This window comes from Carcharodon carcharias, chromosome 2 (assembly GCF_017639515.1).
Source record: "Carcharodon carcharias isolate sCarCar2 chromosome 2, sCarCar2.pri, whole genome shotgun sequence".
In the NCBI taxonomy this organism is placed as follows: Eukaryota; Metazoa; Chordata; class Chondrichthyes; order Lamniformes; family Lamnidae; genus Carcharodon; species Carcharodon carcharias.
In genome coordinates, this window is record NC_054468.1 from 128,511,676 (window position 1) to 128,532,045 (window position 20,370).

At 42.1% G+C, this 20,370-nt stretch overlaps 1 protein-coding gene across 4 annotated transcripts in view; it reads right to left on the reverse strand.

Annotated features, from left to right (window-relative positions):
* Positions 1–20,370, reverse strand: part of mthfd1l (methylenetetrahydrofolate dehydrogenase (NADP+ dependent) 1 like) — a 230,782-nt gene that overhangs the window by 47,885 nt on the left and 162,527 nt on the right. For all 4 annotated transcript variants that reach the window (XM_041182708.1, XM_041182707.1, XM_041182706.1 and 1 more), the window contains exons 25-26: positions 6,285–6,392; positions 4,247–4,399 (exon numbers count right to left, since the gene is read on the reverse strand). In XM_041182708.1, coding sequence (XP_041038642.1) covers positions 4,247–4,399; positions 6,285–6,392 — 261 coding nt within the window. The remainder of the gene's footprint in view (positions 1–4,246; positions 4,400–6,284; positions 6,393–20,370) is intronic.

Below are 20,370 nucleotides of genomic sequence, written 5' to 3' on the forward strand. Positions count from 1 at the left end.
GGTGTCTACCTGGTGAAGCTATTACACAGGACTACTTGTGTGCTAAACAGCATAAGCACCAAATGATAAATAGAGCTAAGCACTCCCACTACCGACAGGTCAGCTCTAAGCTCTGCAGTCTTGCCAAATCCAGGTTGTGGATGGCGGTATACAATTAAACAACTCACTGGAGCAGCGTGGCTCCACAAACATCCCCATCCTCAATGATGGGGGAGCGCAGCACATCAGTGCAAAAGATAAGACTGAGGCATTTCCTACAATCTTCAGCCAGAAGTGCCGAGTGGATGATCTATATCAGCTTCCTCCGGAGGTCCCCAGCATCACAGATGCCAGTCTTCAGCCAATTCGATTCACTCCATGTGATATCAAGAAACAGCTGAAGGCACAGCCTTGGTTCAAACATGGACAAAAGAGCTGAACTCCCGAGATGAGGTGAGATTGACTGCCCTTGACATCAAGGCAGCATTTGACAGAGTGTGGCATCAAGGAGCCCAAGCAAAACTGGGGTTAATGGGGATCGGGGGAAAACTCTCCACTGGTTGAAGTCATGCCTAGCACAAAGGAAGATGGTTGCAGTTGTTGGAGGTCAGTCATCTCAGCTCCAGGACATCACTCCAGGAGTTCCTCAGGGTAGTGTCTCCAACCCAACCAGCTTCAGCTGCTTCTTCAATTACCTTCCTTCCATCATAAGGTCAGAAGTGGGGATGTTCACTGATGATTGCACAATGTTCAGCACCATTTGCGACTCCTCAGATACTGAAGCAGTCCATGTCCAAATGCAGCAGGACTGGACAATATCCAGGTTTGGGCATACAAGTGGTAACATTCGCACCACACAAGTGCCAGGCAATGACCATCTCCAACAAGAGATAATTTAACTATCGTCCCTTGACGTTCAATGTCATTACCATCACTGAATCCCCCACTATCAACATCCTGGGGATTACCATTGACCAGAAACTGAACTGGACTAGCTACATAAATACTGTGGCTAAAAAACAGTTTTGAGGCTACAAATCTTGCAATGCGTAACTCACCTCCTGACTCCCCAAAGCCTGTCCACCATCCACAAGGCACAAGTCAGGAGTGTAATGAGTGCAGCTCCCACAACACTCAAGAAGCTTACACCATTCAGGACAAAGCAGCCCACTTGATTGCCACCGCATCCACAAACATTCACTCCCTCCACCACCGATGCACATTAGCAGCAGTGTGTACCATCTACATGATGCACTGCAGGAATTCACCAAGGCTCCTTCAACAGCACCTTCCAACCAACGACCACTACCATCTAGGATAAGGGCAGCAGATAGATGGGAACATCACCACCTGCAAGTTCCCCTCAAAGTCACTCACCATCCTGACTTGGAAATATATTGCTGTTTCTTCACTGTTGCTGGGTCAAAATTTTGGAATTCGCTTCCTAACAGCACTGTGGGTGTACCTATAGCACATGGGCTGCAGTGTTTCAAGTAGGCAGCTCACCACCACCTTCTCAAGGGCAACTAGGGATGGACAATAAATGCTGGTGCAGCCAGTGAAACCCACATCCTATGAATAAAAAACTACTCTAAGTTGATGTTTATGAGCTTGGCCCTTGTCTCCTTCCACTCTATCAACATATCCCTCTTGCCCTTTCCCCTTCATATACCTATCCAACTTTCCTTTAAATGGATCTATGCTATTCACCTGAACTAGCAAGTCCCACATTCTAACCACTGAATGAGAGGATCTCCTGAATTTCTTAATTACTATCTTATGTTTGGGACTCCTAGTTGTGGAAGCATTGTAGTCAACCATATTGAACCCCTTTATAATTTTAACAACCTTTTACAGCCTTCTTGAGAAAAGAATCCCAAGCCTATTCAAACTTCCTTGATAAATAAATCCTTCATTATTGGGGATTTTTTTTGCAATTTCAAGTGCTCCTTTTTATAATATGGAGACCAGGACTATGAACAGCACTCTTAAGCGTGGTGAAATTCAGACGAAATGCAGGTGGGCAGATACACGAGCTAAGGTGACCATGTAACATATGGCCCTCATTATACTGGGAGGACAAAGGTTGGCTGCTCCTGCAAAGGATGCTGAATAATTCAGACACTCCAGCAGTTGCCAGCTGCAAATCACAGATAGATGTCAGAGATTTAGTCCCAAGTCTTAAGAGAACTAGCCTGGAGTTGTCTACCATAATTCTCCGGGGAAGAAAAGCTGAAATTTGAAATGTGTGTTTCTCTTTCTATTCATATCACGTTCCATGGAAATCGAGGATGAGTTTTGGATGTCAGTGAAGGGTTAGCTCCACAATCCTTTCATATTTTAAAAGAGAGAATGTCAAATTTTAATTAGTTTTTTCCTTGTCCCATCTGAAGCATTCCAACATCAAACTCTGATTCCCATTTGTGGCAGAGTAATAGAAACGAAACAACCTACATCACAGGTTAAATACTCACTCCCTCCACCATGTGCACCGTGACTGTAGTGTGAACTGTCTACAGAATACACTGCATTTTATTTTCGTAAAATACAGGATTCTTCAGATGAAAATGAGCAAAGTTTGTAATATGAGATATGTGGTTTTCGGGCATCAGTTCCGCATGCATTCCTAAATCCGTCCTTCAAATTTAGGGAATTTGAAGGCCTTCCAAAAAAATTCCTCAAAATCATTTCTAAGTGGAAGGAAATAATGAGCAATGCCAACATCCCAACAGCAACAACTTGCATTATTTATCTAGCACCTTTGATGTGGTAAAATGTCCTAAAGCACTTCTCAGGAGCGTTATCAAACAAAGCATCAGATGATCTGAGGTAAGGATGGAAACCAGCAACATTATGGAGGTGGAAGTGAGCAGAGAAGAATTAACGGAAGTATTCCAAATAACTTACACTGCACAGCCTCCCATCAAGTACCCAGAATACTAAAGTCCCAGTGACACCAATTATGAATTCCACAAAGTCCTTTTCGATGAGAAATGTTTTCTCCTAAGCACAACAACCCTGTAATTTGTATTGAACATTATTACAAATGATCAATTATGGCTCAGTTGATAGCACTCTTGCCTCAGTGTCAAAGGGTTGCAAATTCACATTGTACTCTAGAGATTTGAGGACAATCCTGGCGGACATTAAAGTGCAGTACTAAGGGAGTGCTGCACTGCTGGTGGTGGCATCTTTCAGACGAAACATTCGACCGCTCAGGTGGATGGATAAGAAACCACATCATTATTTTGAAGGGAAGTGGGGGAGTTCTCCCTGGTGTCTTGGTCAATATTTATGCTGTTTAGCATCACTAAACAGATTATCTGGTATTTATCACATTGCTGAATGTGGGAGTTCACTGAGCACAAATTGGCTGTTGCATTTCCTACATTATAACAGTGATCACAACACAAAAGTAATTAATTGGCTGTAAATGCCTTGGGATGTCACAAGGTTGTGAAAGGTGCCATTTAAATGCCCGTTCTTTTTCTCTTTGTAAGAAGGAATATCTTATTTACATTCTACTTGATGCTGAAGAATTAAAGCTCCCCTGTTATTGAATTATATAACACAGGAGACCATTTGGCCCAGTTTACCTGTGCCAGCATCTTGAAAGAACTGTCCAATTAGTCCCACGTCCCTGTTCTTTCTGCATAGCCATGCAAACTTTTCCCCTTCAACTATTCATCCAACTCCCTTTTGAAAATCATCGAATCTGCTTCCACCACCATTTCAGGCAGTGCATTCCAGATCAGAACAACTTGCTGAGTGAAAAGAAATTCTCCCTTTTGACAGCAACCTGAGAATCTGTGTCTTCTAGTCACTGGCTTGCTGCCAGTGGAAAGAGTTTCTCCCTATTACTTAACCAAAGTTATATACATCTTTAAGCACCTCCATTTAACCTACCCTTAACAGCCTCTGTTCTAAGGAAGAGAATAATCCCAACTTGTCCACATAACTGAAATCTCTCATCCCTAGTACCATTCCAAAAAATGGGTTACCTTGTAGCATAACTGGGGGCAAGTGATCAACGGTTTGTAGTAAGAAAGGAAGAACTTGCATGTATTTAGCACCTTTCACAACATCAGGGTCTCCCAAAGACAATTATTTCTCTTCATCTCTCATCTGAAACTTTTGCTAATTATCTCAAAGTGGGGTGAAATCTTGCTCCCAGTTGAGAAGAATAAAAATCTAGCCAACCTGTGTTGATGGATTTACATAGTTTCAGTTGTTCAACTGCCACACATTTTGGGAACTGGTTACCTACCGTGCCCACCAACGGATAGATAAAGCCAGCCCCAATACTGGCACGCACATCCCGGATTGGCAGAACGAACTGACTGGGAACCCCCTTGCACTCGGGTTGATGTGATAGTGATAGATGGGTCTTAGCCATGCAGATCGGCAGCTCTCCGAAGCCCTGAGTCAGGAAGGGGAAACACTGGTCACTGAGCATATCAGCAAAACAGACATTGGTGTTAACTACACAGGGCATACTTGGGACTGGTTAACCTGGACCTGTACTGAAGGCAGAATCTTCACATGACAAAAAAAGGTCATATATTTACAATGTTTACAAAAATGGTTAGTGATTTAAACTGTTAAAAAAATCTATTTCTGCCAAACAATTATGGAGCATTGAAATATGTCTCAACTCTACAAACATATACTTCTCAAATAAAATTACTTCCAATGACATAGAATGTACATCACAGAAAAAGGTCATTCGGCCCAGAAGGTCCATGCTAGTGCCTATACTCCACACGATCACTTTCCATCTTATTTCACATAGCCCTAATGGGCTATTCCTTTTTCCTCCATGTACTTATTTAGCTTTCCTTTAAATGCATCTATACTATTCTCATCAATTGCTTCAAGTGGTAACAAATTAAACTTTCTAGCCACTCTCTTAGTTAATACATTTCTCCTGAATTCTTTATTGGATTTATTAGTGACCATCTTACATTTATGGCCCTTAGTCTTGCTCTCCCCTACAAATGGAAATATACTCTCTATATTTACTCTATTAGACTCTTTAATAATTTTAAAGGCCTCCATCAGGTCACTACTCAGTTACTTCTCTAGAAAAAAGGAGCCCCAGCCTGTTCAATCTATCCTGATAGTTCTAAATTCTCGGTTCAAACAATGGTAGAACTCAGCAGGAGTCTATTTGGCCCATTGTGCATATGTTGGCTCTGAATGAGCGCCAATCATCTGCCTTTATCCCGTCGCCATGCAAACTTTTCCCCTTCAAGTATTTATACAATTCACCTTTAAACTGATCTGCTTCCAGCATCCTTTCAGGTGCTGCATTCCAGATCATAACTCACTAGATTTTTTTCCTCATGTTCCCCCTGGCTTTTTAGCAATCACTTAAATCAGTGTCCTCTGGTTACTGAGCATTCTGCCACTGGAAACAGTTCATTTTTATTTAATCTGCCAAAACTGTACCTGATTTTGAAACCTGGTCCCTTTTCTCTGCTCTAAGGAGAACAACCCCAGTTTCACTAGTCTCTCCATGTAACTGAAGACATGCATCCCTGATACCATTCCAATAAATCTCTTCCGCACCCCTGTGACACACCAAGAATTCATTTTAATTTTTTTTTAAATTGTGGGCAGACTTTCCGACATGTGCTCCTTACACACACAAAGCCTTTTTTAGAGATGAATATTTTATCCCCATATGAATTGGATTTGAGTACAGACCCAATTTATTTTAAAAAAATATTCCTCGTTTATTTTGTAACTTTTTTTGTAATGTCTACAATGATGAAAAGCTTCATTATTCATTGGAATTAATGTACAACTCTGCCAGACATGACTTCTGAAAATATGGCAAACTATTATCCTTAGTCTGTTTGCAAGACATTTTCCCTTCATTCTACGTAAATCAAGATTTGAAAGTATTTTTCCTTCCCTTTGCTGTATGACATTGCCTTCAGCTTTCCCACATGCTCTCTCACCCTCTACTGTACAATCAGTGACATGGCCTTTACCTCCACCCGTCTTCTCTACTGTACAATCTTAACACTCCTCTCTGTTACTCCCTCCTGTAACCCCTTCCAACATATTGTCAAAAGCCTTCCATTGGATCCCAGCTCACTTCTCCCAACTTTCCCATTTACGGTAGGTGGCCATTTCACTGCTCTGTGCAGCTTCTTGCAATAATTGTTTGCTCTGCAATCAAGAAGCTGCATGAATGTGAGTTTGATTTTGAATATCTTCATTAATAGGCTAAGCTCAGTATGAACAAGTACTATTCCTAGCCTTAACAGGTTGTTTGCTCATTGACAGTATCTCACCTGACTGACATACAGGTCCACCTTGGATTGGGCATGAGGTGATAGCTCTATATCCTCAGCCCCATAAACTTTCTGTGCTATTGTGCGTATCTTTTCCACAATGGGCATCTGTAAAATGAAAAGACTGATTTGTAAAATGATACATTTTGGAAGAAAGAATGAGAAGTGGCAACATAAGCTAAATGATACAATTTTAAAGGGGATGCAGGAACAGAGGGAATTGGGGTATATATAAAATATCTCTGAAGGTGGCAAGTCGAGAAGGCTATTAAAAAAAATACAGGTTTATAACAAAATACAAAAACCAGGAAACTTTTGTGAAACTTTTGTAAATCACTGGGTTAGCCCTCAGCTGCAGTATTATGTCCAATTAAGGGAACCACAGTTTTGGAAGAAGATCAAAGGTATTGGTGGGGGGGGAGAGAAAAAGATACATGAGTGAGCCTGTATGGTCTTGGGGGTGAGTGTATAAGCACGTGAGCATATGTATACGAGTGAGCGTCTGTAAGTGTGCAAGAGCATATACAAGTGTAAAAGAGTGTCTGCGTGAGCACGAGATTTTGGAGAGGCATCACATTCAACTACCAAGGATCTCACTAATTTTGTGAGAAAAGGGTACTTGGACAAACTGCAATAAAACTTGATCTGGTGTACTTAGCAACAAGGCTAAATGATCCAGGAGCAGCGGACTCCGGCTACAGCTCCTGCACTGACAACAGAGGTGACCGACAGTGTCACCACCACCGGCCACTGCATGTCATTACACCATAGCACATCTCAAACCTGAAAGGCAGCAAAACTTTCAGGCACTTTTTACTGAATCAAATTTAAATGGCACTGAATTGAACACTGTTCTTTGTTTGCCATAACACATAACAAGGATAAATATTTCACCATTTACCATTTCATCCATTTAATACATCTATATTTGACACCGAAAAAGCTTTTATCATGGACAGATCTATACACACTTCCATTTGTTTCTCTCCTGGTCTCAGGGTAAATTAATTAAAATGTAACTTTCTTCACCCATCATTAAACTAAAAAGAAAGACTTGGATCAGTAGTGCATTTCACAACTTCAGGACATTCCAAAGCACTTTACAGCCAACAAATACTTACGAAGTGCCGTTACTGTTGTAATGTAGAAAACACAGCAGCCAATTTGCACATAGCAAGCTTCCACAAACAGCAATGTGGTAACGACCAGATAATTGTTTCAGGTAACTCGGTTTATGGACAAATATTGACAAGGATTCCAGGGAGAACTTCTCTGCATTTTTTCGAATAGTGCCATGGGATATTTAAGGCCTGAGAGGGCCGAATGGGCCTTCTGAAAGGCAGCACCTCTGATAGTGCAGACCTCCTTCAGTGTTGCACTGCAGAGTCAGCCTAGATAAGATGCTCAAGTCCTGGTGTAGGACTTGAACCCACGACCTTCCAGCTGAGAGGCTGTGTTACCAACTCATATTAAGGTTCCTCAGTATTATAGTATACAAGAAAATCTCAAAGGCTGGGCGAAAAGTAAAGTCCGGATTACATTTGTTGTATGGGAAGCCAGGATGAAGGGAGAGGAGGATACGGAGTGAGAACAATGCGCCTAGTCCCATCACACAGATTTGCTGTGGGAAAGAACAGGCTTGTATTAGCACGGTGTATGCTGAACTGAGTTCAATCACTTATAATCCTGCGACAAGGCCAATGTCTGATCTCAGCATAACAGGTTATGCAGAATCACAGCATTCAACCTGGTTATGAAGTGGCTGAAAGTCTTCACATTTCAATTAAAGTGTCTACTAAATTTCACACGTCCATTAACTTTGATGCATCACCAGAACCAATGCACTGCACTGTCTGTTGTGCATCACCTACTCCCTTTATTCCACCAGTGCCAGCCATGCCATCAGCTATCGAGGATGCTAAGCTCTGTAATTCCCTCCCAAAATCTCTCTGCCACACTTGCCTCATTTAACACCCTGCTTAAAACCTACATTGTTGGACAAGCTTTTGATCATCTGGCCTAATATCTCCTTTGGCTCAGTGTCAATTTTATCTGATTTACACTCCTATGAAGCTACATAAATTCAAGTTGTTGTTTAAAGCTCGATCAAGTATGATTTGAACTGTAAATGTGGGAAAATTGGGAATAAAACACTTTGTTAATATATGCACACATTGGGCCTAGAGGGAAAATGAAAATGATAAAGTGCAAATGCCAGGCTAACGCCAATTTTATTCTTTAAAAGCTGAAGTGGGTAGCTGTAGCATTTTCTGCTTTTAGTTTGCAAGAGTAAGTGGTTAGGTACACAAGTCACCATTCACTTCAGTACAGCTGATTTTGTAGAGAAAATTGTTATGTGTTGTTCTCCATATATAAGGTAAGATGTATCCAAATGAATTTAACTAAGGTTAGAGTCAACGTACTCTCTTAATTTTTTTTTAGTGCATGGCTAATTCATTTAAGTGCGTGAGCTCTTTAAATTTTATTTTTAAAGTTTAAACTTGAGGGGCCAACTAGTGTGTGGCCTGCATGGGAACTTTCAGGTTGCTGCTTGGCCATGCATCTTTGATGGAACATTGGTCAGAGTATGTTGACAGGATAATAAATAATTGTCCAATTCTGAACAGTTGACAGTGTCTGTCACTGCTCCAGTTTGGGAAGGATTTTAGTATTCAAAATGGTGAAGTTATTTATCCTTATGGCAATTCTTTTGTCTTTTATCTACAATGCAAGCATCAGTTTTATTTGCCATTGAGATCACTTCTTCGGTAACTATTTTCCTTCTTTCTAATTTATATGTAGAAGTTACAGCATAAAAAAGGCCACTCAACCCAACTATCAGTCGTGTTGGTGTTTACTATCCATGCAATCAAATAGCTCTTATTACATTTAGAGGGGTACACCTCTTTCTCCATCTCTTCAAAATAGTACTGTGGGAGCTTTCACATCCATCCAAGATACAGCCTTGGTTTAATGTCCATCTGAAAGATGGGTCCTCTGACAGTGCAGCACTCCCTCAGTGCTGCAATGGATTGTCTAACCATGTGCTGAAATCTCTGGAGTGGGACTTGAAACCATGGCTTCTCACTTAAGGGGATAGAGTGCTACCATGGGCCCACGCAGGCTCACCTGCTTGGGGGTGAAGGAGGCAGCTGATGGGGAAGGGGCAAACAAGAGGGACTACAGTTGGACCAACTTTAAAACTTCATTTATCCCACATTGGATGCTTCCCAAGAGAACAAAGTATTGCATCGTCAGACTGGGTGCTCTCTAACCTGGCTGCTGGTTGGCCTTCAGCCAATGAATCCTTACAATGCAGAGCTAGTGTCCAATGTTACTTTTCACACTTCCCTACTGACATAACTTGAATAATTCCCTTGCTGCTAACATTAACCCGGTGACAGATCGAGAAGATGCCTCTTGAAATTAATTATAGCTTTTTCCTGACAGATTCTCTATCCGTGCAGCTCCAATTCAGACTCTCAAATTCTTGTCGCACAGTTTGCAGGTGGCCGCTTGTCTTAATTTACCATAACACCCAGCAGTGAACTGAAATTTTCAGCGCTCAGCCGGCTCTCATTAGTAGTGTCAGAGTCAGTTCACTTTATTTTTTTGTATATTAGAATGAGAGACTTGCATTTCTATAGTGTCTTTCGTGATCTCAGGATCTCAAAATGGTTTACAGGCATCTCAAAGTGTTTTACAGCCAATTAAGTACTTTTAAAGTATAGTCACACTTGTAATGCAAGAAACAGAACAGCCAATTTTCACACAGCAAACTCCCAGAAATAAAATAACGACCAGATAATGTTTTGATGATTTTGGTTGAAGTATACGGACAAGGATACTTGGGAGAACTCCCCTGCCCTACCACCAAGTAGTAACGTGGGATCTTTTACAGCTGAGGGGGGGGGGAGTTGAGGCCTTGGTTTAATGTCTAATCCAAGAGACTGCATCTTTGCCATTGCAGCATTTCCTCAGTACTGCAATGGAGTGTTAGCCTAGGTTATATGCTTGGGTCTCTGGAGTGAAACTTGAACCCACAACCTTCTGACTCAGGTAAGAGTGCTACCACTGAGCCACATAGTTGGTTGTTCAGTTGGTCACAGGATGGAGTCGCCATTATTATTTTGATCAGGTCAAAGTGGGCACCTCACTTTATCTATCGTAACCACTGATCAATAAAGCTTCTTGAATCGGTAGGAGTTAACAGTTGCTGGGTTTTCCATAGTGCATATAATGAAAGAGAACATATTTAAATCTTTAAAAAGGAAAAGGATAGGTCTAAGGAAAAAACTGGATCAATGTTAATCAGTGGATATCTTTTATAATATGGTTTAGCTCTGTTCCCTGGATAATCATATTATTTTGTTCTTTTTTTTGAAAAAAAACATTTGCTACTTTAATTGGATTACTTAATGTGAATTTTTGGATAATTCAATTTTTTGTGTGAAAAATGACTGCATCATGACTGGTAGATTGTAACTGCATTAACTATTAAAAACACAGGTTGCATTCAACAATATTACTGCTAATGCTACAGAGTCAGGACTAAACCACAGATCCTAATCTGGGTCCTCCAATTTTCCATGTTAACATGATTGACATGCTCATCATTCTTGCACATCAGAATCACAAGGCTCTAGCACAGAAAAAGGACATTCTGCCCATCAAGCCTACTATCCTATGAGCAGCACATCCTAATCCCATTTCCCATATTCTTTAGCATTCCCATCCTTGGAGTGGCAGGTTGGGAGATATGGCTCTCCGCATTACTCACTGCCAGGACAGTGTCCTCGCGGCAGGACTGGATGCATATCAGCTGCCCAATAAATGGATGCAGGCAGCTAATTTAAATAATTACTGCCCCAGTTAGGGGCCATTTACCAGTGGCAGAATGGCACTTCACTGTGTGGAGGGACTGCCAGCATACTGGAAGTGACCTTCCTGTTGCTGTCATTGAGGCTCCATGCCCCAAAGAGGCCACACTGTGGGCATGGAAGGTCAGCCCCTCCACCACAGCCACAATGGGTCAGCCGGAGCAGACCGCCTTGCTTGGTGCCTCTGATTTTTAATTTCATACTTACTTCTCTGAGGGTGCCTCCATGCTTAGGCGCCCTCTTGATCCCCGAGCTGTTTCAGCAATGCCCACCTCTGCTGAGGCTCTAGAGCTGACAGTCCTGATGATTGGACTGGCAGCATCCGGGGCCTGCGTCCTTAATTGAACAACGAACCGTAGTGGGGTGATTAGGACACTGTCTCTGTTTAAATTGCTGAGCTGGTCATACAGCTGGCAAGTGTGGGCTCATGTCCGTCATCTAGTCTTAATGTCAGGGTTCGAAAGCCTGCTGTAAAATCCAGTCCATCCAATCTAATCCCAGTCTCCGATTCACTTGGTTTAATTCACTGTACTGCTCATTCCTCATACCCTTTAATATCCCACAAAAATAAATATTTGCTCAATTTAAAGTTCAACAATGCTTTCATAGAATCATACAGCATACAAGATGACATATTACCCATCATGCCAATGTCAGCCCCACAAAAGAGCTACCAATTAGTCCCACTGCCATGCTTTTCCCCCCATGGACACGCTATGTAGGATGTAAGAACGTATTCAATATCTGTCCAATTCGCTTTTGAAAGTTATTATTGAATCTGCTTTCAGTCAGTTGATTCCAAATCATTAAAAAAAATAAAATCACTGCATAAAAATAAATCATCACCCAATATGCCAATTATTTTAAATCTGCTCTTCTAGTCACAGCTTTATTGCCAGTAGAATTAGTTTCTCCTCATTTATTCTTAAAGCAATGCTCAATTTTGAACACCTCTATTAAAATTAGAGTATCAGCTGCTGTCTTGGTTGATTGCAATCTCACCTCAAATTGGAAGGTTGTGGGTTCAAGACCAGAACCTGATTTTTTTTTTGTGCTCAAGACTGACCTTGCAATTCAGTACTGAGGGAGTACTGTATTGTTGGCAGTGCTGCTTTTTGGATAAACCAAGGCTTTATCTGCCTTCTTGGATGGTGGTAAAAGATTCCATGGCACTATTTTGCAGAAAGGAGCTATCCCTGGTGTATGATTAAAAGTGTGACATATATAAGAGAAAGCAATAAACCTTCTCCTGAGTTTGGACTTTTAATTTTAAACCACTTTATCATTTTCTTGGGAGGAGGGGGCAACTGTTCTTTTTGCAGATTGAGATATTGAAGCTTAGGGTTCAAGGCTGAGGTCAGCAGAAACCTGGAGAGGAAACTTGATAAACTAGGAAGTCCCATTTATCAAAGCCCAGTAGGATGTTGAAAGGCCATAGACAAAAAAAAGCAGTTGAATGTGAGTCAGATCACACTAGACAGGGCTCTGGTCAGACTGCACGAGTAGCACTGGGTCCCATTCTGGTCACCGACTTGCAAGGGAAACATTCAAATACGGGAATCAATGCAGAGAGAGAAAAAAAAAAGACCCAGAGTGCCAGATTCCCCCGTCATGTTCTGAAAAAGAACTTGCATTTTTACAGCATCTTTGCAATATTAACGTGCTCCAAAGTATTGTACAGCCAGTGCCACATTTTTGAAGTGTAATCATTGCGTGATTTGTGCATAGCAAGGTACCACAAACAGAGAGATAACGACCAGATGTTTCCTTTAATGCGGTTGGTTCAGGGATATATATTGATCTTGATGCCAAAAAGAACACCTCTGCTTTTCTTCATATACTGCAATCCGCGAGAGCAGACAGGTCTTTGTTTTAATGTCTCATCATAAGGACAGCATCTCCAACTGTGCAGCACTCTTTTGGTACTGTATTGGGAGTGACAGCCCAGATTATGCGCTCAAGTCTCTGGAGTGGTACTTGAACCTACAGCCTTCCAACTCAGAGGTGATTGCCACCCATTGAGTCAAGACGGAGTTATATGCTGGGTTAGGGCACAACCCCTTTCATCTCAAATCCTTGGCATTGAATCTTGCTCCATCAGTTGGGTTTTCATCCTCTTTGCAAAAATCCTTGTCCACATATTTGAGTTTCCTGGCTTTGATCATTAGAATTTTCAACAAAACTTGAATAACTCAACAAGTACCTGCTTTGGTCATTGATCAGCCCATTTACCAAGCTGTCAGTCTTGCCTCAGGGCTGGGGACCTCTCATTTCCTCTGAACTCCAAATAAACCGTTTTTCATGCATTTTCTTCTTCCAACAAATTTAGAATTGGAAACCTTATTTCCAACAGGATTTTATTCCTCCTTTAACCTTTGGCCTTTAAAACAATGCTGTTGCCAAATCACAATAACTACGCAAAAGTCATTCAGCCTATTCTAGCTCATCCTGCAAGCCCCCTACTAGTGCTCCGCCCAAAGCATTTAATTGTTCTTAAATTATTCTAGGGTTTTGCCTAGGTGACAAAATTCCATGCATTGCTCACACTACAAAACAAAATCCTATCAGTCCCCTGTCCTACTACCTCATTTACTTTGAAATAATAATCTGAATATCTCTTTTCCATTTCCTCAATAGTTCCAAAATAAGATCAGCTCTTGGAAGCCTCCTTTCCAAGTCTCTCCAGTCATTCCTCAAAACACAGACTCCTAACTCTGGGCATCAGCCTTCCGACTCTTCACAATGTCACCCATGGCTCAGTTGGTAGAATGCTCACCTCCGAGTCAAGTCCCACTCCAGAGACTGCACAAAATGCAGGCTGACACTCCGGTGCAGTACTGAAGGAGTGCCAGAGGCGCCATCTTTCAGGCAAGACAATAAACTGATGCCTTGTCAGCCTTCTCAGGTAGCTGTAAAAGATCCATATTGTGAAGAACTAGGGCATTATTTATCCCTCAGTCAACAACAATGTAGCTTTAGATAGCACCTTTAATGTAATTAAACGCCCCTAGGTGCTTCACAATGGCAAAAAGCTTGGTCAAAGAGGTTGGTTTCAGGGAATGTTTTAAAGGTGGAAAATGCAGCAAGGAGGTGGAGAGGTACAGGGAGGGTATCCCAGAGCTTGGGGCTTTGGCAACTGAAGCACAACAAACAATGGTAGAGCAATTAAAATTGGAGGTGCATAAGAAGCCAGAATTAGTGAAGTGCAGCTATCTTGGAGGGCTGTGGGATTGGCGAAGAATACAAAGGTAGGGATGAGTGAGGCCATCAAGGGATTTGAAAACAAGGATGAGAAGGTTAAAATCAAGAAGTTGCTTGACCAGGAGCCAATGTAGGTCAGCATGCACAGGAATGATAGGGGAATGGGATTTGGTGCAGGTTAAGACACAAGCAGTAGAGTTTTGGATGACCTCAAGTTTATGGCGGGTAGCATGTGGAAGACCAGCTAGGAGTATGTTGGAATAGTTGAGTCTAGAGGTTAACGAAGGCATGGGTGAGGGTTTCATCAGCAGATGAACTGTGACAGGTCATTACCTTACCGGTGTTTGCAGTAGCTTGCTCTGCTCAAATTGGCTGCCGAATTTCCTACAACAAAGGCTAAGCTTCAAAATACATCACTGGCTGTAAAGTGCTTGTGACATTGTTGAAGGCATTAGAAAAATGCAAGTCTTTTTTTTACTCAGTTGCTGGGGCTGTATTTTCTAACTGAAGCTCCAGCTTCTGCCTTTGGGAGTGACTGTCTATTTCTTGGAAGAAGGGTTAAATAAATACATGAAAATACTTTGCTTGGATAATTTACAGGTTATTTTGATTTTAAGAAACATTCTGATCACAACACACTAAAAAATAACAATCAGCTTTTCCATTGGTTTGTTTTAGTCTCCTCCCCAAGCTGCTACATTCTGATTTGATGCCAAAGCATTTCGGACCATTTTTGCCCTTCCCACCACCCCCGCTCTATCCAATTAGCAGAGACAAGTTCAGTATGACCTTGCCATGCACTGTCTGTCTGGATCCTGTCAAAGTGCTGGAGTGTTGATAGGATGTGTCCCAGTTTGTCTGAGTGCCTCATTTTTCAGGCAGTGAGGATTTGGAGCTGCATGAAATAGGCAACAATTTTTTTTCCCAGGATGACACTACAGTGCTTTCAGTTTATTTAAAGACCTTGTACCTTTACTTTCTTGGCTGTGGTCCGCATCCACAACAGATATTGCTAATGTAGCAGCCCTGCGTCATTGTAGACACTGTGCGTGCATGTTTGTAACAGGGACAAAATTGTCATAAATCAACCCACTACCTTTGGCTCAGTTAGAAGAACTCTTCCATCAGTCAGAAAGATGTGGGTTCAAGCCTCACTTGATCACTTAATCCAGACTGATATTCCAATGTAGTAACTAAGGGAGTGCTGCACTGTTGGAGGTGCCATCGTTGAAATGAAATGTTAGACCAAGGCCCCATGTGCCCTCTCAGCTGGACCGAAAAGATCCCATGGCACTATTCTGAAGAAGGGCAGTTCCCCAATGACTTGTTCAATCCCTAAACCAACACTACTAAAACATGTTACCTGGTTGTTAATCTCATTGCTGTTTGTGTTACTAGTGGCTCCAGGTAAAAGCGAGCAAGGATGACTTAAACATGTAGATGTCGTGACCTGAGGCGTCACTGGTGCAACAACGCAGGATCAAGGTGGGGGTTGGGTGAACTCTGCAAAAACAGGGTGGCAGGAACTGACTGGCTAAGTTTTAAAAATTACCTTCTCCTCAAACTCCTTGTAGGCTAGGACGAGCAGGAGTGTGCCTCCCAGGCCCCTCAGCAGCACTCCACAGGACGCTCACCTTGTAACGTGAGGCAGGAAATCCCAACCTCGCTACAAAGGTTTTCCTCCTCTTGCTGACTCTAGGTTCATGCCTGGGATTCCTGGCTGCAGCTACCTGCCACCAAATTCCTGCTCCTGCCTGACTGTGTTGTAGTGCGTCTAGCCTGGTGTTGGGCATGAGTCCAGGAAGTTTAATCAAAATGAAGCCTTGTTGTTAAGGTCAGCTGGACCTCCACATCCCTGATCTTGCCAAGTTCATCACCAGGTTCCCCCACAAACCCTTCCTACTTCCCTGGAAAACAAAAACTGAAAAAAAACCCTAGAAATAATCAGCTGGTCAAGCTGCATTAGCGGAGAAAACAGAAGCCAGTCAGCTGACATTTCAAAGGTTGAGACCCTTCCTCAGGACAGACACTGCTTTGCCAGCTTCTTCCTGCTTGTGCTTTCAGATTTCCCACCACTGCAGTGCTTTGTCTTAGATGGAAGATTACTTGCTATGGTCCAGCTTTCAGCCTATGCTATGTATAGACCTACCCTCGGTTTTTGTTTACTAATCGCAAAACATTTAAAAGAAAACTGCAACTTTAAACCAGGAACTCCTGGCCAGAGACTGGAACTAATCCGTATGACTGCAATTGTTGGCTGCATAGATTTATTGAACTAGTGAGGTATTACATGCACAGACTAAATAGAAGCTCCAGAACAGGACAGGTCAGTAAATTTTGTTTCTTTTGCACATTAAAATAGTTTAAGGTTTTGAATTGCCACGTTCTTCTTACAGAGCAAAAACAATGATTATTTGTTCACTCTGACAATAAAACACTGCCCACATAAAAATCACAACACATCTTATTTTCAGTTTTCCAATATATTAAAACTAATCACCCAGTTCTATTTTGAATAGAAGTTGTACCTCTGCACCAATTAAAAAGCTGATGTATATACAATAAGTTCTCTGGACAGCTGCACAGATACTCTCTGGCAACCAAAAACCCATTGTATTTGAAAACAATGACACTTAGAACCATGACTGAATTAAAAAGTGTGGTACAGAAACAAGACATTTTTATGCAGTTCAGCTCTCTCATAGCTCAAGATTGAGATGAGATATCAGCATTGTTGCGGCATTCACAGACGTATCTGTGAATTTCAAAGGTATATGATCAATGATGCTGGGATTTCAAGGATAAAAAAAAATCTATTCATTGCTATTTTCCTTCAGGAAATTCCTATTTTCTGCCACTTACTATAAGGTACCAACTCACATTTAAACAACATTTCTCAAGGTGCTTCACAAACAGTCAAGGGGGAGATATTAGGAAGGGTGACCAAATGCTTAGTTATAGAAGTGGGTTTTAAGGAAGGTCTTAAAGGGAGAGAGGATTAGAGGGACTTAGAGGGAATTTCACACTGTTGGGCTTAGGCATGACAGAAAATGCAGAGGCAAACAGAGAGGGAAAGGAAGATGCACAAGAGACCAGAGTCACAGGAATGAGTGTAGTGTTTACTTTTATATAAAGAGTTGAAACTGGACAAAATATCATTATCTGACAGCTAATGTAAACCAAGGTTTTATTTTCCATTTAGTTCAAGCCACCACACAGCCTGGATCCATCTGGAACTTATACACATTAAGTCGATAACATAGGCGAACGAGCTTGTCTGATTCTAGACTTGCACTGCAGCAGCCTCCATCCAATGCAATCACATTACCAATAAAGATTCTTTCATATAATAATCAGTAAACCTAACCACGCTATACTGGCTAAAATTTGGGGTTCAGAGCTTCAAGGGGTCAAAAGCTATCTATTGACACAGCACACAAAATTACAGACGCTGTCCAAAATTCCTTAGATGCTGTTAGGCAGGCTCTTGGTGTGTTTTGAGTGAAATAGAATCATTTGTTATCCTACTGTCCTCCTCCTGAACTTCAACATTTCTTACTCTCATCTCCAAGTCAGGAAGCTGTCTATTGAAGTCTCACTTGAGAGACATAAGCCCATAATCTAGGCTGACACCAATGCAGTGCCGCAAGAGTGCTGGACTGTCAGAAGTGTTGCCTTTTGTATGCGACGTTGAGCCGAGAACTTGTCTGCCCCTCGGATATTGCCATGGGATCTTTTATGCCTAATTCAAAGAAGAGCAGGGGTATTATCCCCGGTGTCCTAGTTAATATTTATACTCCACTGAACGTCATTGAAATATCTTATCTGACCATTATCACATTGAAGCTTGCTGTGTACAAATTGGCTGCTGCACTTCCTACATTACAATAGTGACTACACTTCAAAATAACTGGCTATAAAATGCTTTGGGACGCCCAGAGCTTGTGAAAGGCACTATAGAAATGTAAGTCTTTCTTCTTCTATCCAAAAGCTGTGACCACATGTAACCTATCAGCCCTGGAATTCATCCCTTGAAGGCCAGAAAACTTAGTCCTATGTGTGATTAAATATCTCACTGGGGTTTCAATCCCTATTTATGACTTTTATGACCCATGGGGGTTCAGAGAGAATTGCACTTAGCACTGTTGGGTCTTGCTGAATCAACTCTAGATCAGTACTAAACTAAAAGCAAAATACTGCAGATGCTGGAAATCTAAAATAAATACAGAAAATGCTAGAAAAACTCAGTAGATCTGGCAGCATCTGTGGAGGGAGACTTGATGTTGAGTTCGTATGACTCTTTTTCACAGCTGAAGGGAGGTAGAATTTTATATTGTTGGGTTTTATATTGTTTAAAAGGGGGTGGAGTAGGTCGAACAAAATAGAAAGTCAGGAATAGATGGGAGCTCAGGACAGATTTGACGAAGATGTCATGGACACAAGACAAAGGGAGTGTTAATGTTAGTGTTTAAGACGAAAAAGGTGCTGATAGTGGCATAAAGGTAAGATAGCAGAATGTGTTAATAACAGAACAAGGGCCAGCACAACATAAGAGCAAGTGACAGATGGCCCTGTTCGGGTGGGGTGGGGGCAGTTGGGGAAAAAAAATTGGATTAAAGAAGGGGTCAAGATGGAGGAGGGAGTTCATGGTTTGAAGTTGTTAAACTCAATGTTAAGTCCAGAAGGCTGTAAAGTACCTAATCGGAAGATGAGGTGTTGATCCTCCAGTTTACATTGGGCTTCACTGGAGCATCACAGCAGGCCAAGGATGGACATGTGGGCATGAGAGCAAGATGGTGTGTTGAAATGACAAGCGACAGGAAGATCTGAGTCATGCTTCCGGACCGAGCAAAGGTGTTCAGCAAAGTGGTCGCCCAGTCTGCGTTTAGTCTTCCCAGAGTGACAGTCCTGACTTCATATCCTTTTTAAGATCTTTCCTCCACAGATTCCAACCTCAATCTCCCAAGCCTGTTTCTACCTCTTTCCAAAAATCCACAAACAGGACTGACCTGGTAGACTCACTGTATTAGCCTGTTCCTGCCCCATGGAACTCATTTCTTCCCACCTTGACTCCATTGTCTTGCCCTTTGCCCAGTCTTGACAACCTACATTCGCGATTCCTCTGATGCCCTATGTCATATCAACCACTTCCAGTTTCCTGGCCCTAACCGCCTCCTCTTCACTATGCATGTCCAGTCCCTCTACATCTCCATTCCCCACCAGAGCAGTTTGAGACTCTCCACTTCTTCCTTGAACAGAGGCCCAAGCAATCCCCATCCACCAACACCTTCCTCCCCCTGGCTGAATTTGTTCTCTCACTGAACAATTTCTCCTTTAACTTGTCTCACCTCCTCCAAATAAAAGGCGAGGCTATGGGTACTTGCATGGGCTCCAGTTATGTCTGTTTTTTTGTGGGATATGTGGAACATTCCTTGTTCCAGTTCTACTCAGTTCTTCCTCCCACAACTGTTTTTCCGGTACATCGATAACTTTATCGGTGCCGCTTCATGCTCTCATCTGGACCTGGAAAAATCTATTGGCTTTGCTTTCAATTTCCACTTCTCTCTTACCTTCACATGGTCTAGTTCCAACATTTCCCTTCCCTTCCTTGACCTTTCTGTCTCCATTTCTGGTGAAAGACTGTCTACCAATATTACAAGCCCATCGACTCCCACAGTTACCTCGACTACCCCTGCTTCCAGTAAGGACTCTACCCAATTCTCCCAGTTCCTCCACTTCTGTTGCATCTGTTCTGATGATGCTAAAATGACACCTCTGACATGTCTTCCTTTTTCCTAAACCGAGGGCTCCCCCTGTACTCTGGTTGTCAGGGCACTCAACCATGTCTGACCAAATTCCCATACCTCTGCCCTCATCCCTTCCCTTCCCTCCCAGAACCTTGATAGAGTCTCCCTTGTGCTCGCTTTTGACCCCACCAGCCTCCACATTCAAAGGATCATCCTTCCGTCTACTCCAGCATGATGCCACCACCAAACACATCTCCC